The sequence below is a fragment of the Artibeus jamaicensis genome, unplaced genomic scaffold (assembly GCF_021234435.1).
Source record: "Artibeus jamaicensis isolate MK-2021 breed Jamaican fruit bat unplaced genomic scaffold, CSHL_Jam_final contig_1016, whole genome shotgun sequence".
NCBI classification, from domain to species: Eukaryota; Metazoa; Chordata; class Mammalia; order Chiroptera; family Phyllostomidae; genus Artibeus; species Artibeus jamaicensis.
The window spans coordinates 4,111,657-4,131,041 of NW_026521195.1; the positions used below are offsets into that span (position 1 = coordinate 4,111,657).

Genomic DNA, 19,385 nt, shown 5'->3' on the forward strand with positions numbered 1-19,385 from the left:
CCAGCAGGGGGTCCGGACTGAGTCAAGGGTCAGAACTGGCACCATTTATATAGTACAGAGTTATTTTGCTAAGAAAATTTACTCTTCCAGCAGACCTGTTCACTGTTTTGAAAAGCTGGGAGGAATCAAGAACACATCACCCGTGTACTGGAAAGCCATGTCGTGGTGACCTGTCATATGAGTCATTTAAAGCAGCAGTGGTGTCCCCCCACTCCCCCTTTATTCATTACGGCAGGTGTCTCTTCCAGAGGCAGACGCCTGTTGGGGATGAGACCTTAATCCAAAGGGCTTGGCGGCTGTCGAGCGCATCGGGCACGTAGGGAAGCTCCTTCAAACTTCAGCTCCGTGTGAAAGCATAGACCGTAACAGCCACTGTGTTCTGTTGCTTTTGCACAAAGAGTTCCTAAGAAAATGTATCGGAACATTTCTTGCAATTATCTTTATACTTAGAAACCAGGATCACAAGCTGACTGCATGCACTTTTTCTCAAAGGCACACCTCCTCACCGGGCCGTTAACGGTTCACTGTGAACACCAGAGTGCAGCCATGGTCAGCACCTCATTTTCTAGCCCTGGGTGTTGTTGCCAACACCTCAGGCTTCCCCTGGACCCGGCTGCCTGTGGGGCCGTCCAGCAGTTGGCATGGAACAGGCCCTCTGCTAGACCTTTGCACCCCCCTCTCCCCTACACGCCATCCGTTCTAAGAACTTGGAAGAGTGGAAATTGCAGATCCCGTTTTCACCAAAAGGCAGACTGAAGGAAGTGAAGTAAATTGCCAAGGATGATGCAGGTGTTCACTCTGAGTCTGGACCCCGGCGCGGTTCTCTGATTCCAACACTTCCGCTGCTGGTGCGCTGGCACCCACCTGCCCTCCTTCCGCCAGAGCATCTGCCCAGCCCGGGCCCCAGGAGTGGGGGCAGGTGGTGTGCGCCTGAGGCCAGGCCCTCAGGGTTGGTGACAACGACAGGACATGCTCTCTCTGTGTCATTAGTATGGATGGAGATATTCTCTCCACCCTCGTGAGTTAAAAATACCTTTAAAGTAACAAAACGGTTGTCTTTTCAGGTTAAAGGGAATGTGGAAAAGCCAACTGGGGTGGAAAACACTTAAAGGGAAAAGGAAAGCTAATTGGAACTGCGGTTTCTAATGCCAGGCAGTGCTGAAGGCAGTGGGCTAAACGTGGCCGGAATTTTCCCGAAAACACTTCATCAGAAGGCAGGGCAGGTTTGCTGCAGGTGCTGTGTGGATGTTCCACTCACCTTAGCAGGTCAGGACAGTTTCTGAACCGCTGGGGGTGGCAGCGAGGGTGGCGTGAAGACAGGGGTGCTAAGGAGGCTGACCCCTTCTCCGTCTCTCGGTGAGCACCTGACAGTTAGTGATTCAGAGGATGTGTGTGGAGTGCTCAGAAATAAAGCAGATGTGCATTCGTGACGGGCCATGTGGACCAGGCTAGGAAACTCGGATTTCATCCTCGCGGTGTCCTTTCCCTCCTCTTCTCCTGCCCGCACTGCAAGTCTCGTCGGTGCCATCGCCACACCCCGCAGTTGCCTTTCCTTCTGTCTCCAGATCGCGGTCCGAGGCCCGCCTCCTGAGAGCGTGCAGCCTGGCTCTCCTCCTCACCTTGCAGCAGCCTGCGTTACTCACCACGTTACTCTCATTTCCTGCCACCTTCCCTTCTGCCACCCACACACATTCCATGGATCAGGCTTGCGACAACTGTCTTCCCCTGAGTCACAAGGTTTTAAAGGCCAGAGCCCAAGACTCGCACATCTCGGTGGATTCGGAGCAGCTTCCCCTGTGCTTGGCACACAGTGGGCTTTTACTTCCCTGTGTGTGGCATCAAGCACTCGAGGACTTTCCTGACTGTCTTCGTTCCCCAGGGCCTTTTATGCACATGAACATACATGCTTTGCTGTGCTGAGCCCCGGCTTCCTGGTCACCGCCGGCGAGTGCTCCTCACTGCCCCGTGGCTGGCGCCAGTGCCCTCCCGAGGCAAGTCAGCAGCACATCCCAGACGTGGGTGCCCACAACCCTGGATGTGCAGTGTTTGCTTTTCCTGCAGAAAATGAAGGGCCCGGCTTTTCCTTGAGGTAGAAGCAGGTTCAGAAGCATTGGTGCAGGGCCCCATGCCAAACATTAGTTTTCTGGGCTCTGCACCTGTTCCAACGACGGGTGGGGTGAAAGGGCCGGACTAGCAGCTGTAGCGAGGACAAGTCCCAGCCCTGGCTCGCCGGGACTGTGAGCGGCATTCTGAGCCTGTCTCCTGGGCTGTGGGAATTAATTTCTATTCTTGCTCCAGTACATTCATGGCCATGCACCAATCGGGTATCTCCCATGACTTTGGCTTTTTTCTTTGTCCTAATTTAAGCAGAAACATGTCACTGCCAGAATTCTGGGATGTTTCCCTGAATAGATGGGATGAAAAACCAGGCTTGGGAACTGGACAGCTGGCAACCCAGGGCACCCTTATGTCGCATACAGGAGCAGGAGGATGCAGTGGGTGTCACTGGACACTTCCCTGGCACTCACAGCTCTGCTAGGAATCTCTGATTGTCTTAGAATCACCCACATGCAGGGGAGAGGACTGTGGGGAGTGTCCAGCTTGGAAAGCAGGTGGTGGCCAGGACACTGCCATCACAAGGCTCACAGACATGCAGAGCTGGTCCTGGGCAAAGAGGCTGACAGGCAGCAGCTCTCATTCTTTTACACATAAAGGCCAGGACTGTCAACCCCTTTCTAGATGACGGTGTGCTTGTAGGTGCCAAGGACAAGACGGAGGGTCCGCGGAGCTGGGGCCTCAGAGTTCACGCTGAAGTAGTTTCTGGGCGAAGCACAGAGGTGGCCCTCTCTCTCTCTCTGGGTCTCCACTGTGGGGTGTCCCATCACCCCAAGAAGTTTTCCTGTGGGAATGGAATGAGCAGAGCTATGAAGAGAGGGCTTCTCCTTAAGGAAGGATGTTTTGTGGAGGTTTCACCTAAAACCTGTCATTAGATGACCAGGTATACTCTGAGGGGCTCCGTTAACTCCTGGGCAAACTTGGAGGCAACTTGGAGGGTCTCCAGAGGCCCCCGAAGGGTGACATGAGCCTTCCTGCAGGGAAAGGCTTTCATAGAAGGCTGAGAGTTTGCTCCCGCCTCGGGTTGAGAAATACAGAAGCAGGGCTCATCTGCAGGGCCTGGGTGGAAGAGGCTGAAATGGGTGGTTCAGAAGGGCTCCGAGATCTCTGGGCAAGGGGCAGAGGCTGTGCGGTGGTCGGCTGGGGTCTCCATTCAGGCCTGCCTTTTAGACTTGGTTGGGTCAGCGTTGGTATGGTATGCTGGTCTGTAAAACTCTCCAAGGTTTTGGATGCTGTAAAAAAAAAAAAAAGCATTTTGGAAACCTTTCTAAAGTCAGTTTCCATACTTCACACCTAGTCTATTGTTTCTTTTCCATTCGTGTGGTTCTTTTTACGTAGCTGATTATAAAAGGAATAGGAAAAAAGCAGTTTTACTGACCTGATTTTCAGGTCAGTAAAAGAAAGAAAGAAAAAAATTTTTCCTTATATAAAGAGCGCACATACTAAACATTCACAATGTACCACCAGTATTTTACATCTTATTTAATCATTATAGCATCGGCTTGAGGTTGTCCAAACCTGTAGAAACATTTATTAGTTTATCTGAGCCAAACAGAGCATACAGCTGGAAGCAAGATCTCAATGGAGCGAAAATAATGCCTCCCAGAATGCAGTTTGCAGCTTCTTTTACGCATTTGGAATTAAGGAGGGAATTTAAGGAAGGTTCAATGGAGGCGGGTGGAGGCGAGGTGGGGATCGGATGACAGGATGATTAACAAAATTCTGTGCTCTCTTGGGGGTGGTTATAGCTCATATCAAAGGGGCGCTAACCTAGATGCACAGAAATGATGGACAGGGCTGGCTTCAGGCAAAGGTAAGGCTTGTAGTAAAGAAGTCACAGGCCTGTGTGTGACGGCCCCCATGCCCTGCGCAGTTAGGACTCTGTGATCAGATACCCGGCCCCAGGGTCACTTTGGGTTAGAGTTATGACAGCGCCCCTTTCTGCCCACAGCACGAAGTGTTTCAGGTACTGTCATTATTCACATTTCAGAGACTTGGAAACTGAGGCACAGAGGTGTTAAACTGCTTATCCGCTGCTACCATGCTAGGCCAAGAGGCCTCAAAGTCTGTCTGATTCCCAAGTCCATGTTGTTAAGAATTTACTGATATATGTCAAGGTCATGTTGGTACTTGATTGCAACTTACATTAACATCACAAAAGGAAGTTTTACTGAGACACTTTCTCATCTTGAATCCTCAAGCACCTTTACTCTTGGCTTTTAAAATCTACTCAGTTTTTTCTACACACAGTTTACCTTGCTAGGGAGGGCCTACGAGAGACTACAAAAATGTTCTGAGCAGGGACACGCGGCGGAGTGCCCTGCGTATTCACGGGCCGGTTCCAGTGCTCTCGAACAAATGTGCCTGTAGTGCCCACTCTCTGGTCTTTTGAGTGGGTTGTAAACTTGCTAAAACCAATGACTTTTGAATACTTAAACCCCAAGAGGCTGGGGTCCCACCCAGGCCGTGCGCATGACCCTAAAGACTTGAATGACCAACGAGCCTCTGCTTCATCATGCACACTCAGACTCATCGGGCGCCTGGGAGATGCTTCTTTCGGAGAAGCCCGCCCTCCTGGGCTTCAGGCTGCTCTTCCAAGTCCCTCCCAGTGTGCCCCCCACTTTGCAGTTTCCTTACCAATGCAGGCCCTGGGGTTTGGTCAGCTTCTCACAGACACCCAGGAATAGGAGTCATGGCCCGGCTCACCGAGAGGGCTCCTGGGTGAGGACAGGTCACCACGGCCCGCTGCCCGAGCCCCTGCAGAGATGCAGCCAGAGCGAGGGGCCAGAGCGTCTCTCCAGCCACAAACAGCATGGAGTGGCTCCCGTATCTCCAAGCCACTGCTTAAAGAAGTGGTCTTTATAACAGGTTATTTACAGCGCAGCCTGTCTGCCCGTGCCTCCCGGCGACCTGAGCGCCCGTGTCGGGAATACGTTTGACCTCTGCATCACACACAGGACTCCACTGCCTTAGCCTCCTGCAGAACCATGTTTGCCTCATGGCCACCAAGCTGGCTTGTGCTTCTGACTTCTGGGGAACCCTCCTACAGTGGACATTGTCCATATGGATGCTTCCTGCGGTAGACGTCATGTGAAAAATAGCTTGTAGAAAGCTAATCGGTTACCAGCTCGGCTCCCGTTATCACCAAGGATGTCTCCTCCTCCCTGGCAGAGCGGCGTTCACGGTCTGAGAGCCAGGGAGGAGGAGGAGGCGTGGTCCCCAGCGCGGCTCTCTCCACAGCACCTGTCTTGGCCCTCGTCCTTGTGACTTTGGTTCATCTTTTGTTCTAGGTTGGTTGTTCTGTAAACCTCCTCATTTCTCATTGGAAGAAGGAATAAAAGAGGGATGAAACATGGACGAGATGATCAGACAGGGATGGGATGTCAGGGAACCATTGGTGTGAACCGAGGGGGCCAGGGCAGGGGAGGGGCGGTTGGTGTCCACCACGCCTTTGCCCACATCGTCTCATCCGTGGCAGCCTGCTCTGTCTCAGTGGTTCTCCGCCCAGGCCTACACGTGGTTTAAAGCAACGCTCAGGACTTCCACACCTCTGTCCTGTCTTTATGTGGCCCGTCTCATCTCCTCCATGAAAAGAGCAGGTGGGACATGAGCTGTAGGGAGAACTCAGGAAACAACGAGAGTCACCCAGAATGTCATTCTTCCGCCTGGTTCCCCATGGGGATGTGAGTTGCTAACTATCCAAATTATGCTCAAGTATTTCATCCCCTACTTGATCAAGGTTCAAATAAAGTATGTAGACCACTTCAGCAACAGTGATTTGATCATGAGGTACAAACACTGGTGCATAAACTTTAATCCTGAGAAATTAATTCATGAGACGTAGCTGCCGATAGCCCTAGAGGCCTGTTTTGTATCTATTTTCACATAAATGGTGACCTGCCTACTTCCCAAAGGTGTCTTGGGGAACTAGAATGACTATGCATGATTCTGTAGTCATCTAGAGAAACCCACGCAGAGGCTGCAAAGTGGCCTGGACGTGCATGTTGATGAAAGCCAGGTCTTGAACAGGAAAATGACATTGAAATGCTTCAAGTCAAAACTGTCGGCAAAGAAGGAAAACACTTGTCCTAGAACCAGGCCTTTGAAAGAGTCTCATTTTGAATCGGTTGTAAAGCATATGGTTTTTCGATGCAAAATATCAGATTGCATCATCTTATCATATTGTCTCAACTTTGAAGTTTCGTGGAGGGCAAGAAGGAGTAGGAGAATGTTCCAGATCAAAGACTGTCAGGGGAGGTCACAGGAGAGAGCTTTTCCAGAGCCTGTTGCAGCCAGCTTAGAGGCGTCTGCTCCGGGCGCCTTCCCGTGGCTCAGCCACGCAGCCTCTCTCCTGGGGGACTTGGCAGCTCCCCGTGTCTAGCAAGTCCAGTTGTATTTTGACATTTTCTCTACACTCTGTCTTTCCCACCAGATCCCAAAGTCACAGGGGATGCGGATTGTCTTGCGGGCGTGCATCTGTTTCTAGTGTAGTGGGCTGCCTGTGCCGCCGAGGGCTAAGCCCATAACTGATTACATTATCCTTCGGTGAATATTCATCCTTGCAGGTATTTAAAGAGATTAATGCCGTGTCTGAAACTTCGGAGGGCAGATGTGCTTCAGAATGCAGGCTTTTTGACTATTGGGAAGGTGAGCTCCGTGTGTAGAAACAGCACCTGTGAACAATGGCCGTGCCATATGGAACATCTCTCTCCCTGCGGAGCCTGGGGCACCTTCTCTGATGGAGCACATTAGAATTCCCGAAAAAATTACAACTGGGCACAGGATGTAGGATAAAGGATGACTATAATTTCTTAACAGCTCCGGTCAGGTCAGGGTTTGCTGCCATAGGGTAACAAACACCTTGACTGGTTTGGGGGCGCTCTGGATTTTGCAGTGGTAGGAGAGGTTCTGGGGGCCTGTATTATACCTTCATGCAGGAGGGGGGCTCACCTAGGGGCCCATTCACAGATGCAGGACCTTTTCCTCTTGTCGGTTCAGCGAGGAGGAAGCACACGGGGCTGGGTGTTTGCGGAAGGGGACGTGTTTCATAGCTGACACTGTCAGTGTGGTCCCCACAGGAGGGCAAGGGGCCACTTCCTTCCCCACCAAAAACTCTTTTCCAGGGGCCACCACTGCCCCAGAGGCCTTGACCTTACCTGCTGCTCCCCCTCTGTTCTAACGAACTCCGACATTTTTCTAGAGCCTCCCTTCTCCATCTGTATTGCTTGTAGCTCAGCTCCCAGGAGCTTCCATATTGTTCTTATCCACCTCCCACACACATCTTTGGCACATGTCCCTCAGGCCTCTCGTCCAATAAAAGCTCAGCTCTTCCTAGTTTGTCTTTGCGCAGACGCCAGACAGCGCTCGCTTAGAAGGGAAAGCAGCCTCCACATGTTTTTGTTCAGAGAGATGTTTACATGGAGGAATGTCTGGGAGCGTGTGCAGGTGATCAACGCCCCGCCCCCCGTCTTGTTTGTCACCTTTGTCTACAGAATCGAAGCATGAGGAAGGCGGAGTCAGCTCCATGGGTGTCTCTTTCAACAACTGTTTACAGAGGCAGCGAGTGCTTTTATGCCATTTGCAAAAGGAATTATTTGCTCTCCTCTCTCTGTCTTTTTCTCTCTAACTTGTTTCTGAAGGTGTGTCTCTGGATGTTTTGTCATTGCTGACCTTAGGCCAGTGACCACAGAGGCAGGAAGGGGCAGGAAGGTGGGGCTGCCCTCTCTGTGGAGCTGGTGCCAGCAACACCCCCGTTGAAGCCAGTCTTTCCCTGTCTCTCTGTGAGGAAAGCTTGCCCCTCCCAGTGCCTGGCTGTGCTGACTTTCTCGGAGACTCTAATCCCATTCCTGGTGGGTGGCACTGTGATGCTCTTTGCTGTCCTCCTCTAGTTGGTGCCCCGTCCGGTCCCCTGCCCGGGTTGTTAACCAGTGCACAAGTTGATAGCCAGCGTGCCTCCACCACAGTGTGGTACAAGCTGGCCCAAAGCACCAGCCCAGAGTCAGGTTCGGGGCAGGGCCTGTCTCCCTGCACCCTGCTGGGATTACGGACACGTGCCCCTTTGTGTCCCCCAGTCCAGAGAGTGCCAGAGCACCTTGTCAAAGCAGCACTAAGAAGTGTTCCCTGGCTAACCTGTGAGCATATCCATGTTGTATTCTGGGAACTTTTAGTGTGGGAAGAGGACACACAACCAGAATAATGATCAGCTACCCAAATAAGCACTGGGACGAATCCCAGGAAGCCTGGGACCTGTTGTAATAAGTTTCTCTCCTTCTTGCTATTGTTTGTTTGTGTTGGAGGTAAACCATAGTCACCACAATTGACTTTGCATGTGTAATATATTTTTCAATTTTGCGAGGTGCAGGAAATCTAAAACATTTCAACCTGTGCACTTAAATTACTTGTATACGCTTTACATTCCATATCATCCCTTTTGCAAGCTCCTTGGTGACCGTATCAAAGATCCGCATCAGTTCCTCAGCACTGCTAGTTCACTGCTGTTTCCTTGTGGCACCTCACCCAGGATTGTGGAAGCTTTCACATCACCTGATACTGTTTTCTGCGGAGCACCCCAGGGGCACAGGAGGCGCCTCACAGTGTGGGAGGGCAGCTTCGACTGGGAGCAGGGAGGTGGGCATGGTGGGGTGCCCGACGCTGGGCCCTGCGGGAGACCGATGGCACTGAGAAGTCTCCAGGTTGAGTTTGGGAAGACGGGACCAAGAAAGGCCTCAGATGTCAGGTTGGTGAGGCTTACGGGCTGTAAGCTTTGGGAAGCCGGTGCTTCTTATTAAAGTGTTCTTCAAAGTTTGAATATTGTTCCCCTTTGAGTTGACTTTCAAAGATAATTATAGATAATTTAATCTATGGTAGAATAAATATCATCTGACTGCTGCTTTGTTTACCTGGAAACCTCTGTCATCTTAGGCTGCTAAGTAAATTCATCAAAGATTTTATTTGCTAACAGGGCAGATAAAATGTGTTTGCATCTCCTATTTAGGAAACAGTTTAATGAGATGAACCTGGAAGTTTTGCACTTTGTCCCATCTCCCATCTTGGTCCTCTCCTGGCCCTGGCCCCAGTTCTGAACGTTTAATTAAATAGTTTGCATCTAGCAACACTTTCTTCCTTCCTCCCTCCTTCCTTTCCTGCACTGGCCCCTCCATCCTGCCTCTGGACTCCTGTGCTTTTGCTTGTCCTTATCTTGTCTGTTCAAGGGAGGGTTCCCTGCACCAAGAACAGCATCCTGTAGATGGGAGGTCTATGGATAGGGGGTGGAAGGAACAGAGTTGGCCACACCTGTGTCTCTGGCACCTGCAGGGAGAGCAGGGCTCAGGAAGACATCTGCCGGATGCTGAAGCAAGTTCAGGGTGCCAGTTCGGTGGGAGACAGGCAGCTCAGTGCAGTCAGGTCGCGTGGCTCCTCGGTGGGGTGCACAGCACCGACTGCTGACCGGCTCACTGACTGCTCACCAGCCAGTGATGGTGGCGTGTCCCAGAGCAGGGATGTCTGATGAGGGATTGGGACTGTGCAGGGGTGTGTGTCCAAGGATCCTCTGGTGTCAACAAATAAATGAATAGGACTTTGCATCCAGAAAGTAAGAAATTGAGCTTTACTAACATTTGCTTTGAAAGAGTATTAATATTGTGTGTGTATAAAAATGTTCAACTATATAAATATGGAGGTAAATTCTCAAATATTTTTATGATAGAGTGCACAATCAAAATACATTGGTGACTATTGGTCTAGATGATTGATCTCCAACCTGTGGGTGAGTGAGTTATTGGCTGAGGCCCATTCATACATGTAGAGGGATCTACTTTCTTATAGTAGCTACTAAAAATACAAAAATCTGCTAAGGGTTTATAATGGTCACACAATGTTTTTGTTGAGGTGTTTTAAACCCACTGTAATCCAAAGTGGATTTTTTGTGTTTGAAAATACCCCGACTTTTCTCATGGAGACCCAGTCATGTGTGGGACATGAAAGAGCAGAGAGAGAAGAGTAGAAGCTCATTGAAATACTAGGTTGGCTGTTCAAAGTCTTTAACCTATTGCAAAAACTATCGATGCTGAAGACCTCTCTCTCTCTCTCCTTTTAATAACAGAAATGTTTTCTCCTCAACATGTTCCTTTGCTCCCCAATTCTGAGTGAGTACTGGGACATCTCATGGCCTCAGCTTCATGTGCAGCATCCTTTGCAGTCCCATCTGCATTAGTTTGCCAGGATGGCCACACATCATCCCCACCTGCCTGCCTTAATCCACAGACATTTTCTCACAGTCCCAGAGGCTAGAAGTCTGAGATCAAAGGGTCAGCAAAGGTGTTCTTCCCCCATCCTGAGGCTTCTCTCAGTGTCTTGCAGGTGGCCTCCTTTGGCTATGTCCCCCCAGCATCGCTCCCCTGCACACATGCACCCCTGTTGTCTCTTTGTGTGTCTTAACCTTCTCTTCTCACAAAGACACTGGTCTGACTGGGTCAGGGTGCACCCGAGCGGCCCGGCCCTAACCTAGATGTGTCTGTGTGGTGTGTGGATTATGTTGAGTGAGGGCAGCTTGAGCTGTAGCTCAGAAGAAACTCCTGCCCCTGCCCCCTGGCCACCCAGAAGAACTGGAATTAGAGGCCTTGCCCATATCGGAGATTAATGTAACCTTCTGACCTGTCTGTAGGGCAAGCAGACTCCTGTTCACTAAACAGCTGCTCTTATTGTGACCCGGAGGTGGCCCTTTAGGTGCCCAAGGCGCCTTCCCTCCTTCTGTCTCTGAACCTGCACTGCACGTGGCTTCTCTGCCTCGCGTGTGTGGGTTTTTATATAGGCTTTGGAGTTGGTTGTACCCCTTGCTGATGTGTGTCATGTCTGCCTGAGTGTTAGACCATCCAGAAGAATCTTGGGGGGAGAAGGAGGGTTCTTCTGCCCTCCCTTCCCTGGTAGTGCTGTGAGCAGTGACAGTTGACCAATCCCAGTTCATCTGATTCAGGAGCCAAAGTGGCCATGTCCCCAGGACATCAGGATGGCCCAAGTCCCATAAGGAGTCATTTTTGCAAAAAATAGAGTGGACATCATTCACATGGGCCACATCTGACAGAGTCGGTCTTTTTAGTGTGTGCCTGGGTTTTGATGACAGACATCTCCTCTCAGATTCCCAGGAAAGGCACAATTTCTAGAACACTCGTAACATGGACAAACACAGTATAAAGAAGGCCCAGTGTTATTTCTCATTTCACAGTGCCTTCCATGTCATTTCAACACACCCAAATCAGCCTAATTAGTGTGACATTTCTCTTTTAGAATAAGAGAAAACAAATCTTCTGAGGTGTTCCCAGGGCCTTTGGGATATACCTCAAAGTTACTCCCAGGTCAAGACTCCATAATTTAAATTTTGGTAAATTTGTCAAAATAGATCAAAAGTTTTGGACATTTGACTAAATAGGATCATAAACAATGATGAAGCAATACTTAACAAGCAAAACTTAGTTCTTCCTATTGAGATTTAGTTTGCTCTTAAGTAATCAAGGACTTTTAAGACAATATAAAACAGAAAATTATTGAAATCTTCCTTACATTATCAGTAATAGACCAATAGTTCTTTTTAGTAGGAGAAAAACCAAACTCGAATTCTGCCTCAGCTTACTATTTAAATTCCCTTGCTTGTTAAATTAATTTTAGTCTTATTCAGCTTGACCACACATAAAATTTTCTTTCTCAAGATTCCTTTTTCATGAACCTTCTACAATTTTTTTACTTTACTTTTTTCCCCTTTCCCTCAAAAATACATCTCCGTATCTCATACTTTTTAATTTGGGGCCAAAACATATTCCTATTTTTTTGTATTTTTCAATACATAGATTAGAATTATTAACCTTAAACTTAGTTTCTAGTGAAAACTAAGAAGTGAGCAATGGGAGCTGCCCGCTGAACCAGGTCCGTGAACACATAGCACACTTTTTAGAGTTGGTGTTTTTTGAATGTGACACATGGCATGTTTACTGATACCTTTAATTTCTCTATGATAAACTTTAATGTTTCATTATTTTATGTTCATCCCAGAGTGTATTCAAGGGACTCTTTAAAATCAGTGAGGTCGCCCTTTTCTGGGTGTGGAGCCAAGTAGAAAGTCCAGATTAGAGTCCCAGCGCAGCTGATCCGAACCACTCAGGATGGAGGGGGGCCCAAAACAATTGCCGGCTCCATCTCTCTGAAGTGGTTTCAGGACATGCTGTTGAAAATAAAAGCATGATGCAAAGGGAGTATATAATAAATTACCTGTGGTAGGAAAAGACGAATGTATGTGCATGGGCTTTGGTTTTATTCTTCCAAAAGGAAACAAGTATAAATGAAAATAGAAACAAATGAACCTAACTCTTTATCAAATAACTACAATGGGGAGGAAAAAAAGAAGGAATTCAAGTACATTTTGAACAAGGGACTTTGCCAATATATTTAAAATGAGGTCTATTTTAAGGACCAAAATAATTGCAAAGATATCTTGACTTTTTTACTACGCCTTCTACTTTGTTAAGTTTGTAGTTGGTTATATACATACCTTAAAACTATTTTGTGAGTATCTTAGGACAGTGCAATGTGTTGTCATTGTGGGGAGGCTTGTTCTGGAAGAAGGGAGGTGGAGATATGTAACGGAGAAAGGTGAGAAACACGTGGTTTTGGGTTTTTTGTGTTATCCCTTGAAATGGCATAGAGGTTTACCACTGCCGGGAATAACGATCATAACTAGTACCAAACCTTGGTCCCCACATAGCATTCCTTGGTAAAGGAAACCAAGGCTCCTTAAAGAGATGTGGGATTTCGGGTAGAGTCAGTTATAACCCACAACATCCAGTGGTACCAAAAAGTAAAGATGTGCTCAGAGTCACAGGCTGCTGGAGACATGTCCCTCATAAACAGGGGACTCCCACTGTCCCATTTAGGACACATGAGCATCAAACAAACCAACCCTAAAATAGTACCAGGTTTTGAATTGGCAAAGAATCTTTGGTATTAAAACTGAGAATTTGGGGTTGGGAGGAAAAGTACCTTTTTAGAGAAGAATGGAAGGTAACTATGAAAGAATAAATTTGGAACATCATGATTTTGTAAATGTTGATGTAACAATGGTAAGTCAGGATCACAAATGCCTGTTAAAACTATTAGATGGTTCGGAGGACAGCTTCCTTCAGAGAGCAGTGGGATGATTAGATGAAATGCTGACATGCAACATATTTACGTATTCCAAAATATTATCCCACAGATTTATTCCTGGGATACAAGTTGGGCTCAATTTGCATACCTCAGTTAATGTGATATACCACATAAACAAAATGAAGGATTAAAAATCATATCGTATATCAATAGATACAGAAAAGATCATTTGACAGTATCCAACATCCATTTATGATAAAAATTCTCAGTAAAGTGTGGCTAGAGGAAACATACATCAACGTAATAAAGCCATGTATGACAGACCCACATACAACATCATACTCAACTGTGTAAACCTGAAGATGTTTTCTCTAATATGAGGAATAGGACAAGGATGTCCACTTTTATATAACTTAGTACCAGAAGTCCTAGCCAGAGCAGTCAGACAAGGAAAATGAAGGCATCCAAATTGGAAAGGAAGAAATAAAACTCTCAGTATTTGCAGTGGGCATGATACTGTATAGGGATAACCATTGAGAAGCCACCCAAAAACTGTTAGAACTAATAAATGAATTCAGTAAGGTCATATAACACAAAATTAATATTCAGAACTAAGTTGCATTTTATATGCCAACAACAAACTCTCAGAAAGAGAAAAAATTTTAAATCCCATTCATAATCTCATCAGAAAGAATAAAATACCTAGGAATAAATTTAACCAAATTTAAAACTGTACTCAGAAAACTATAAAATATTGCAAAAAATACCAATAAGTGGTAGGCTATACTGTGCTCATGGATAGGAAGAATGGACATAGTTAAAACATCTATACTCCCCAAAGCAATTTGTTAATTCTGTGCGATCCCTATCAAAATACCAAATGGCACTTTTCAGAGAACTAGGACAATAATCCCCAAATTTATATGGAGCACAAAAGGCCCTGAATAACCAAAGCAGTACTGAGAAAGAAAAAGTTGCAGTTATCATGATACCTGATATCAAACTATACTACAAGGCAATGCTAATCAAAACAGCATGGTACTGGTATAAAAACAGATAACTCAATGGAACAGAATAGAGAACCCATATATAAACCCACACCTATATGGTCAATTAATTTATGACAATGGAGGAAAGAATATATAATGTGGGTAGAGACACTCTCTTAAATAAATGGTATTGGAGAGAGATATGTAAAAATATGAAACTGGACCTCCTTCTTATACCATATACAAAAATATGCTCAAAATGGATTGAAGACTAAATGTGAGAACAGAAACTATAAAACTCCTAGGAAAAAAGACAATAAACTCTGACTTTGCTCTTAGAAATATGTTTTTGCACGTCTCCTCAGGCAATGGAAATACATGAAAAAGTGAGACTACATCAAACTAAAAAGGTTTTGCACAGCAAAGGAACTATCAATAAAATGAAAAGACAGCCTACTGAGTGGGAGAATATATTCACCAATGATACACCCAATAATGGGTTAATATCCAAAATACATAATGAACTCATATAACTTAACACCACGAAAGAACAATCCAATGAAAAACTGAGCAGAGGTCCTGAACAGACATTTTTTCAAGGAGGGCATACAAATGGCCAATAGGCACATGAAAAGATGCTGACCATTCTAACCATCAGGGAGCTGCAAATTAGAATAATAATGAGATGTCACCTCACACCTGTTAGAATGGCTATCATGTATAAATCAACAAACAACAAGTGCTTGCTAGGATGTGGGGAAAGGGGGAACCCCTGTCATTGTTACTGCCACTGTGGAAAGCATTATGTAGTTACATCAAAAAATTAAATGCGCCCCTAAAATTAAATACATCCCTCTATTCATTGCAGCATTATTCACAATAGCCAAGAAAAGGAAGCAACATAAGTGCCCATTGACAGAGAAATGAGTGGATAAAGAAGTGGTACATATACACAATGGAATATTGATTCAGCCATAGGAAAGAATGAAACCTGGACATTTGCAACATGGATGGACCTAGAAGCTATAATCCTGAGTAAAATAAGTCAGATAGAGAAAGGCAAATGCCAGATGATTTCATTTATATGTGGAAACTAAAACAAACTAACAAAAGACACATAGATACAGATAACAAACTGATGGTTACCAGGGGGATGGGTAAAAAAGGTGAAAGGGATTAAGAACTACAAATTGCCAATTATAAAAACAGTGATGGGGATGTAAAGTGCAGGGTAGGGAATATTAATCAATAATATTGTAATAACTATTTACTAGACTTACCAGGGTAATCTCTTTGTAAGTTATATAAATATCGAATTGCTATGCCGCACACCTGAAACTAACATAACATTCCATGTCAACTGTAATTGAAAAAAGTGTCCTACAGATTAATTACTAATTACCAAAGCAAAGTGATTCATTTACAATGGGGAAATGTGGCCAACATCACTTCATTCAAGTCATTGAACTTTATATCACAACAATGGGACACACTTGCGTTTTGTGCCACCTTCTGCACCAGAATGGGAAGGACACACCATCAACTGGATGTGCTCAGCAGGGGCAGTCAGCACCAACAGACGCAGGCAGGATGCTGGCCTGGATGCTGCATTAGAGGGAACTAGATGTAAGCTAAACCGAAGCAGAAGAATGACCATGATGATACCATCTGTGATGAAGAAGTTAAAAAATGAAATAGCTATAAAAGGCATTGGGACAATAGGAAAAAACTAAATAAGGGCTTATATTAAGAAACATCACATCAATATTAACTATCTTGCATATAATACATTGTGTTCATGTAGGAAAAGTCTGAGGAGATACACATAAATTGTTTCTTTAGGGATAAATTCCGCATGTCGTCAGCAACGCTTAGTTCAGAAAAATATATGTGTGTACAAATAACCGTCCCACACATGAAAGAGGAATAAATGCAGCAAAATGTAACAATGAGTAAATTCCAGGGTGCAGAGCTTTTCTGCACCACGTTTTCCAGTTTTCTGCAGGCTTGATTTTCAAAGTAACACATTGAAGAAAAATTTCTTTCTTGGGCCCATGAGCTTCTTGGTACCCTTTGGGTTTCTTTTGTTTGTATATCAAGTTGTTGTGAAGGTTTTCTTTAAAAAAATGTGTTTTGGATAATCTTGGTGGAATCTCTCCCCTGACACTTAGTTCTTCCCTTTGAGTTTCTGAGCAATGGGATTTTCTGAATGCGAATGCTAGTAAATAGAGTAACTTCAGTAAAAGAAGTGTTGTTCGTTAACCTCCAAGGAGCTCCAATCTATGAGGAAAACATTAAAAATAAAACAGACGCATCATCTCCTTTGTAGCTGCCACTCAGTAAGTATGTGCTTAAACAGGAGTGTGTTTTGTAAGTCTCTGAATATCATTAGCATATCTAATATCAACAACAACAGCACAGACGCAGAAGTTGCAGGGTAACGTCCCAGGAGAGGATTTTGATGTGCATTTTAACCAGGTTTGCTGCACCCTTCTGTAGCTACAGGCCCTGCCCCCAGGGAGCCCAGGAAGACGTCTTGACGGCTCCTTCCTTCCCGGGGTCCAGCCCTCAGTTCTCTGGGGAAAGTCTCCTCCCTTTTCCTTTTGGTGCATCTCGGTGGGTGGGGCTTCTTTGTGGTGATCTTTACACCCATTGCAGTCCTTCCAGGAGCTCCCTCTCCCACCTTGCGGGCTTTCCACCTTTCTCCTGTGAGCACCACTGCTGGGTTGCTCCCTGTGCTTGTATGGAGGTTCCCACCCATTTTCACATCTAATTTTTGCTGTTCATCCGGTAGATAGAATAATGTTCTTTACAAAAAAGAAAAGTTTTTTCATGTCTCTCTGAGTTAGAGTAAATTCTGAGAATGACAACCAGCTATAGGGGGCCATGCAAGCAGACTATTGAGGATGACATGAGGGCTGAGGACCCTGGAGTTGAGCAGCTAGCCCTTCACGGAAGCCAGTTTCCACCAGCTTCCACCACGGGGTAGCTGCGGGGGCTGTTGAGAAGCTCTTGCCCCTCCCTGAACTTAGGGTTCTGTGCCAAGTGGAGGGCAGATCCGATGGCTGGAGGGTTAAGGGGCTTGCAGATAGAAAGCACCCCGAAAGGCGCCCTGTGTTTCTGCATTTAATCTTGAGCAGCATCTTTGCAGGGAACCACAGACTTGGATCCAGTTTTGTTTTCAGGATATTAATGGTGACCCTTACACTGCCGATTATTTTGGCCTCCTGGGCATCATGTCCCTTTGTAAGACCATCAGTCTATTAATATTTTTACCAAAAAGAGATCTGTATTATTAATTTTAAATTTCCTTTAGTTTAGAGGTCCTCTAGCATACAGTACTTTTTTAGTTCCATATTATATTTTACCTAATAAACACCAATAAAAGATTCTACAACAAAATGGTTAAAAGAAAAAGATATTAACCGTGACCCTTACAAAGTAATTTCCTCTTGGCTTTCTCTGTGTCTCCCGTGGATTCAGGTTGCCCTGGGACTCCTGCACGCCCACGCCACACACATCCTGTGGCCCCCCGAGCGCTGGCAGAAGCTGGAGTCTGTGCTCCCTCCGGAGCGCCTGCTGGTTCAGAGCGCAGATGAATGAGTGCAGGCTCCCCACCTGCACCAAGGGCAGGAAGAGGCAGCCGCAGCGGTGGTGATGCTGCGCAGGAAACTCGGCTGTCACAGTAAAATGATTAGAGAGAGTTCTAGAATATTAAACAGTATTAAATGGCACCTGATTTTGTGGTTAATTGTAATACCCTGCATTGTTTTATGCAAAAAAAATGCTGACCTTTGGGAATACGAACATTTAATTCCCATGTGTCTTGTCGGGGGTAAATTTGAGATTTTGCTGTGTATGCTTAGTCTATTGATGAGTTTTGATTCTGGTGCTTGCTGCTGAAAGAATAGGAAAATGAATATTTGATGAAAGTTATTGCTTGATTCATGTCATTTACTCTTAAGATGAAGCACGAAGGAGCGTATTATGTGCACACTGATAGAAATTATATTGTAAGTGACAGAGTCTATAAGGCAGTGCCCACCGGCTGGGATGAACAGGAAGCTGCTATAACAATAAACACAGCTTTGCTCAGGTGCCATTGTGGGTGTTTGTCATTGAACCTGTATGTCCATTAATGAGGAATATCTTCTCTCTTTGGGGGACCAATTCTATCAATATTTGCAAGCAATCAAGCCTTTCTTATCGGCCCTTTTTAATTAAAAAACTTCTGAGTGATCTCATGACTGTTCACATTGATGAGTAAACCCATTTATCAATATTTGGTCACTCTTTGGTAAACTGTCCTAAGTGAAATGTGGGGAAAAAAATCACTTCAGATCAACCAAGTTTGATTTCTACCCCAAGGATCTCTCAGTGTTCCTAACTCTAATACTGACATCACCAATTGTCAAGAGTTGCAATATTAGTGAGTAGCTTCCGTAATTGTATAGAAAAGGAGGGAAACTGCCAGCCCATGAGCCTATGTTTATGAAACCTTTCTTCTTTTTTCCTCCTCCCATTGATCAGAGGCTTGGGCCGAGGGAAACTCAGTCTCTGAACCAGTGTCCTCCAAATGCCTAGTCTCCTTTCCTTCTGCTTCACCAGCTGGTATGACCCCCAAACAAGGGCCAGCTGTCTCTCAAACTCATGAGCTTGCAGGAACAACAGCAAAACAAATGCATATGTTACTAAAATAATTCATTATCATAGTAGTTTGTTCACTGGCCATCAGTGAGTACTTATGTCAATGCTAAGATTGGTCAAAATTAAGGTTTTAAAAGAAGACATGCTGAAAATCTTTCCCTGGATCTTCATTACTTTCATCAATTCAATTCCATTTTGCTTTCTTCCCCAACTTGAACTTCATGCTCTGACCTATAGCTGCAGTTTTCCAAATACTTATTGCTACTTAAGGGCCCGCCATTATTTTTACTCTTGGCAAAGTGCAGCCCTTGGGATTATGTATAAAATAAGTACATAATCTACTCTTTAGTTGCTAGAACATAGGAAAGCCTGGGGACCATAGATGAGGGCATTGGGGGTAGTAATGACAGGGGACAAGGCAGACAGCAAATGGAGGGGTGCTCAGAATAGCGGGTACGCACCACTGCAATGGAAGAATCTGGCATTTGAACAAAGGCATACTGG

At 45.7% G+C, this 19,385-nt stretch overlaps 1 protein-coding gene across 4 annotated transcripts in view; it reads left to right on the forward strand.

Moving 5' to 3' along the window:
- Window positions 1–18,329, forward strand: part of IMMP2L (inner mitochondrial membrane peptidase subunit 2) — a 623,205-nt gene extending 604,876 nt beyond the window's left edge. For all 4 annotated transcript variants that reach the window (XM_037156081.2, XM_037156082.2, XM_053661594.1 and 1 more), the window contains one exon: window positions 17,718–18,329. In XM_037156081.2, coding sequence (XP_037011976.1) covers window positions 17,718–17,837 — 120 coding nt within the window. In that variant the 3' untranslated portion in view covers window positions 17,838–18,329. The remainder of the gene's footprint in view (window positions 1–17,717) is intronic.
- The last annotated feature ends 1,056 nt before the right edge of the window (window positions 18,330–19,385 follow it).